The sequence below is a fragment of the Equus caballus genome, chromosome 13 (genome assembly GCF_041296265.1).
Source record: "Equus caballus isolate H_3958 breed thoroughbred chromosome 13, TB-T2T, whole genome shotgun sequence".
Classification (NCBI taxonomy): domain Eukaryota; kingdom Metazoa; phylum Chordata; class Mammalia; order Perissodactyla; family Equidae; genus Equus; species Equus caballus.
Window position 1 is genome coordinate 10130057 of NC_091696.1, and position 5775 is coordinate 10135831.

General features: G+C 58.0%; 1 protein-coding gene across 1 annotated transcript in view; it reads left to right on the forward strand.

Moving 5' to 3' along the window:
- Positions 1 to 5376, forward strand: part of LOC100630790 (mucin-3B) — a 97078-nt gene extending 91702 nt beyond the window's left edge. The window contains exons 5-14 of the mRNA XM_070232571.1: positions 108 to 296; positions 1260 to 1375; positions 1470 to 1528; positions 2131 to 2279; positions 2649 to 2714; positions 3047 to 3209; positions 3354 to 3530; positions 3617 to 3708; positions 3983 to 4035; positions 4200 to 5376. Coding sequence (XP_070088672.1) covers positions 108 to 296; positions 1260 to 1375; positions 1470 to 1528; positions 2131 to 2279; positions 2649 to 2714; positions 3047 to 3209; positions 3354 to 3530; positions 3617 to 3708; positions 3983 to 4035; positions 4200 to 4241 — 1106 coding nt within the window. The 3' untranslated portion in view covers positions 4242 to 5376. The remainder of the gene's footprint in view (positions 1 to 107; positions 297 to 1259; positions 1376 to 1469; positions 1529 to 2130; positions 2280 to 2648; positions 2715 to 3046; positions 3210 to 3353; positions 3531 to 3616; positions 3709 to 3982; positions 4036 to 4199) is intronic.
- The last annotated feature ends 399 nt before the right edge of the window (positions 5377 to 5775 follow it).

The window sequence follows — 5775 nt, forward strand, 5'->3', positions numbered from 1 at the left end:
GTTGGACCTCCTGTCTACCTGTTCCCTCTCTTCCCTCCCCTGCCCAATTCCTGTGTCACCAAGGTCAGGCCCTGTCCTGAACTTCCCTTTCTTCCTGTTCTGCCCAGGCACCTGTGAGAATGGTGGCACCTGGATTCAGGGGCTCTGCCTCTGTCCCCCGGGGTTCTCTGGGGACCACTGTCAGCGCCAGGACAGCATGTGCCAGAACAAGGGTCAATGGGATGGCCTCAGGTGTATCTGTCCCAGCACCTTCCATGGCACCCACTGTGAGTTTGTCGTGGAACAGATGGATTTAGGTGAGTTATCAGGTCCTGCCCTCTGCACTGTGTTCTGCGTGTCACCGAGTCTCCCTGGGCCCAGCCCTGTGGTCTGTGTGGAGGCACCCACGCCATTATGCCCAAGTCCTCCATTCCTGCCTTCGCTCCCATGCACTCTTCCACCCCATGTCTCCTCTTGACCCTCACATTCATGCGTGGCTGGGACCACATTCCTGGTCGGTGTTGCTTGGAGCTGTAATTTTTTTTAATTGCAGCTGTCACAAATTATCACAAACTTCGCAACTCTAACAACACAAATGTCTCATCTTACAGTTCTCCAGATTAGAATCTGACATGGTCTTGCTGGGCTAAATCAAGGTGTCGGCAGGGCTGTGCTCCTTTCTGGAGTCTCTGGGAAAGAATCCACTTCTGTGCCCTTTCCAGGCTCTGGTGCCTCCCACATTCCTTGTCTCAAGCTCCCCTCTCTCCTTCTTCAAAGCCAGCAGCATTGCATCTCTGTGCCTTTCTCTTCTAGTCATGTCTTCACCTGACTCATTCTGACTCTTTTTGCCTCTGTCTTCCACTGTTAAGGACCCTCGTGATTACATTGGGTCCACCTGGGTGGACATTCATTTGCCCATAGTCCACATTAATTTTCCCAAATTAACGTCAGCCGATCAGCAATCTTCATTCCACCTGAACCTTGATTCCTCCCGTATCTAGCAGAACATATTCACAGGTTCTGGGGAGAGGGACCTAGGTATCGGTGGGGGCCATTATTCGCCTCCCACTGCGGCAGACAACGAGAGCACCCTGACTTCCATTCTTTCCCTCTTCTTGGGACAAGTCATCCCAGAATTCCCAACTTCTCCATCCTCCCCTTCAGTCAGTCCTCGGGAACACGGAGAGGGTGCATGGGAGGAGCCTCCAGGTCGGGCTGGTGGGGGTGACGTCAGACAGGAAGAATGGTGAAGTGACCAGAGCAGGGCATGCTGTGTGCAGAAACTGTGAACGCTGAAGTGGGCATGGAGGTGGCTGTCGACCAGGAGTTCTCCCCGGATCTCCATGACAACACTTCCAAGGCCTACAAGGATTTCAGCAACACTTTCCGCAGTCAGGTGAGGGCGAAGGGGTAGGGAACTCAAAGGTCCTCCCCTGGTTGCCCTCAGCTCTGGAGGTTCAGACGTGAGCCAGCAATTTTTCACATTTCAGATGCAGAAGATTTACCAAAAGGTGCAGGGGTTCAAGGACGTGGGGATCCTGTCTCTGAGGTAGGAGACCCTTCTGAGGCTGTGGAGGCAGAGTGAGGTGGGGGAAGGGGGCGTAAAGAAAGGCTGGAGAAGCCATCCCTTGCTTTTGGAATCATCAGACTTCATAAAGGGAGGGGTGGAGGGAGTGTGGGGACTTTAGTGATCACTTTCTGGAGCCATTTCTCTGAAGGAGGGCACCACCCCTCCTCTCTAAGCAAGTCGGAAGGAGAGAGATTGCATGGAACATGTAGGGAAGTGGTACCTGAGGGCTGGAGAGAAGTCTGGTGTCTGGACTGTAGCTGGTCTCATTCTGGCTGGCACCTGGTCTGCTGAGTGGGTCAGCATGAGCGAGGCAGAGAACCCAGGAGGGCCTGGTTTGGTAATGGCTTGAGGCAATGCAAAGGAATGCCAATCATTCCTAGTCCTGCCTTCCCAGGCTGACGACGTCAGGGATGCTGGCAGCCCCTTCTGAAAATAACGTGCCAGGGATCCCAACTCGTTGCCTTTGCCCCCTTCCCCTCTACACATTAGCACCTATGGTTGGCCCCGGATGTGCCCTTCTAGAACCTCTGTGCCCCAGGCCTGGGAGGCCTGTAAGGCCCCTAACTTCTTGACCCCTTCAGGAATGGCAGCATCGTGGTGGACTATGTGGTCCTGCTGGAGTTGCCCTTCAGCTCCCAGCTGGAGACAAACTATGAGACGTTGAAGATGGCCCTGAAAGGCGAGCTTCAGAATGTCAGCCAGGATGTGGACAGCTGCCAGAAAAACCAGAGTGAGCCAAGGCTGGGGACCTTGGGCTGGAGGGAGGGGTCATGGTCACAGCCAACATCCCAGCTTACTCCAGCACAGACAGGGGCCTCCTGGGCTCAGGTAGCAGCCTTGTGGTACCTCTGGCAGGTTGGGAGAAGAGGCACAGGTTCACAGCCAACTGGGTCAAGGATGGGGCTAAGGAGGGGTTTGCCAGAACTTGGGTGCTGGGGAAGAACCCCCCTGACATTCTGCTCAAGGTCTCCAGGATGGCTGAGGACCCCCGATTATTTGGGGAAGATGAGCCCTGTCTGCCCCTCCCCATGCCTGCCCTGCTTCCCTGGCCTGGACCCCTTGACCCACCCCAATTCCACCTGTGTCTCTGTCCCTCCAGCCTTGTGTTTTAAGCCTGACTCCATCACAGTGAACAACGACACCAGGACGGAGATGACCCCACAAGGTGAGGAGAGGGACACAGGACTGAGTGGCCCCAGGGGGTCATGACTCCTCTCCCCAGGGACATCGGCCCGCTGAAATTCTCTGGGGAGAAGGGGAGACCTTTTGGGGAGGCAAGTGATGTCTTGCTGGCCCTGTTAACAGCTTCCACCTGAGCACTGGCAGGCAGGGTGAGGAGAGGGTGAGAGTCCTGGGGGTCTTCCTTGGCCACTTCGGATCCCACGGTCTACCCCACGACACCCCACCCTCAGAAATGGAGTCCTCCCCATCCATTTTCAGAGTCCCCGTAACCAGGCTCCTGAGTAGTCTCTCTGCAACCCCCTCTTCTCCCCACAGCCATCTGCCGTCGGGCCGCTCCCGAGGGCTATGAGGATTACTACTTCCCCTTGGAGGAGGAGAATCGGCTCCGCTGTGTCACCAACTGCACGTCAGACGTGGAAGGCGCCATAGACTGTAACCAGGGCCAGTGCTTTGTGCAGAAGACTGGTCCTGAGTGCCGGTGAGGCCCCGCCCACACGTGCGCGCCCCGCCCACTCGCCCTGTGCGGAGCCCCGCCCCGCTGCCAGCCCTGGCTGGGTCCAGTTGAGCCAGCTGACAGGGCTGGGGAGGTGGCGGGGTCTGTGACCTGTGACCCACTCTCCAGCTGCTTCTCCACGGACACGCACTGGTTCTTGGGCCCACGCTGCGAGGTGGCCGTCCAGTGGAGGGCGCTGGTCGGGGGCCTGGCCGGGGCCGGAGCGCTGCTGCTGCTGCTGCTGCTGCTGGCGCTGAGCCTTTTCTGCAGGCGCTGGAGGAGGAGGGGCGGCCGAGGAGGAGCCCGGTGAGCATCCTGGGGGTGGGGGTGAGGGCGGCAGAGGGGTCACAGACGCGAAGGCCCTGCCTTGACGCCGCGGTGTCCCCACCCAGGTCCTGGGACGATGACAAGAAATGCTTCGAGATGTGGGATGAGGACACCGCAGGGACTTTTTCCAACTTGGGCTTCCAGGATGACCGACATTGTGAGTGTTGCCTCCTGGGGAAGTGGGGCAGGGGCTTCCCTGGGTACCACAGCAGCCTGGGCAGGACCGGATGACCTTCCCTGGCCAGGACAGACACATACCTCCTGCCAGGCCGCTGGTGTCGCCTCTTCCCCGTGCCCCTCCTGAGGAGGCCAGGTCCTGCACAGGCTGTCCTGGCAGGGCACGTAGGGGCACAGAAGCCCCCTGAAGCCCTGCCTGCCTCATGTTTCTTCCCTCTCCCTCTTCTCTCCCCTCCTCTTTTCTCACTCTCTAGTCAAGGATGAAAACTTCCAGGTGGCCTTGGAGAAGGTGGACACCAATGTGAGGGTGAGAGGGCAAAGGGGGGATGGTAAGTTCTCCCAGGTCCAGCTCCAGATGCCCCACCCGCCCACCAGAGCCGGCGGCTGGGCTGGGGCCAGGAGGCAGTGACCTGCCAGCCAGCCTGAGCAGGGTGGCTCTGTTCTGACTCCTTCTCATGTGCTCTGTGGCAGGTGCACACCCAGACACCTGAGATGGACTTGTCCTCGATGTGAACCCTGCCCTACCCTATCCACCTGCCCTGGACAGCGGGAAGGAAGCATCTGCTCTGCATCCATTTCAAGAGATGGCCAAGGACGCGTGCAGCTCAGCCTCCTGGAATCCTGGGCAAAATTAGACCATCCCCAGACCGGCACCCTCTCAACTTGGATGAAACCCACCTGCAGACCCAGGTCAAATCCAGGATCTTCCACTGTGGGACCTTGGGCAACTCAGTAGCTTTTCTGAACTTGTAAAATGTGTATAGCATACTTGTCCTGATACCTTGAACAGTCATTGTGCAAACCAGATGTGGTCGCTCAGATCTCTGTCCCAATGCACCTTCCTGTGTCAGCCCTCATCTATGTGGCCTCTCTCAGATTCCCAGTCCCCACATCCTTTGCCCATCTCAGGCCTCAGTCTCTTGTTCCCTGTGCGCATCCCTACCACCTGCCCCCCAACACCTGTCACCAGCCATCAGCCCATCCCTGCCTCCTACCCTCTGCTAAGGTAACTCCCTGGGGGACCCTTCCCGCATTCCTTATATCTTCTCCCCGTCTAAACCCACTTCTTAATCACACCTCTCCCCTATCCAGCTCCCAGCCCTACATCTCTCCCCATTTATGTTTTCTCCCCTTACCCATCCTTGTTCCTTCCACCCTAAATCCTTAACCCCCATCCCAGCATCCCAGTCCTAAGTCCTTCCCTGCCCCACCCCTGTCCCTATGCCCACTGCCACTTAGGACCCCTAGCTGGCACTCCCCAGGCCCTAGTTCCCCCTTCTCAGTCTCCATCCCTTCCTCTCCCACAAGGGCCCTGGATGCCCGTGGGTGGGGGTGGGAGATGTGGGTTTCTCCAGGTCCTCCAGGTTGAGGGGAAGTGGGACCCTGAGGTGAGGAAACTGCCTCAGCCCCATCCTCCTCCTTTCCTAACTCCCTCTCCTCCCTTACTGCCTAACCCCCCCCCCCCCCTTCCCACCTCCTTCCGCGCTCCTCCTCTCCCTTCCTTTCCCAGGTCTCACCCCATCCCTGCAGTAACCTCTCAGCCCAGAAGCCCTCAGCCTCCTTCACAGGAACGTCTCATTTGGGGACAGGAAGTCTGCGAGTCTCCAATTCTCCCATGTGAACACAATATAGCATTTATTGTAAATGATGCTGCTCTGTGTCTTTCTCTGTCTCACTTGCTGGTGTCTCCGCTTGGTTGAGAACAGGGACATCCAGAGGAGCTGTTGCGGGGGGCCCGGGAGCCCCAGTTTCTCACAGCGAGGAAGGGAGGGGTCTGTGGGCAGCTCTCAGGGACCATTGCTGTCTTCATAGGGAGCATAGAGATTGGGGGGCCCAGATTCTTAGGGAGTGGGTGGGGTCAGGAGAGCCTCTTGATCGGCAGAAGGTGAAGCCCTCTTGGGTTTGTCATCCGTGCCCTTCCCCCTTGACGTCAGGAGCTCAGGGCTGGGTCAGGGAGGTGGGTGGCCCAGGCTGGGTCAGCTGCCATTTGCACTGATGGGTAAGCTGGGCCTCCCCAAAGACCTTCACCTCCCCAGGCCCGGAGGTC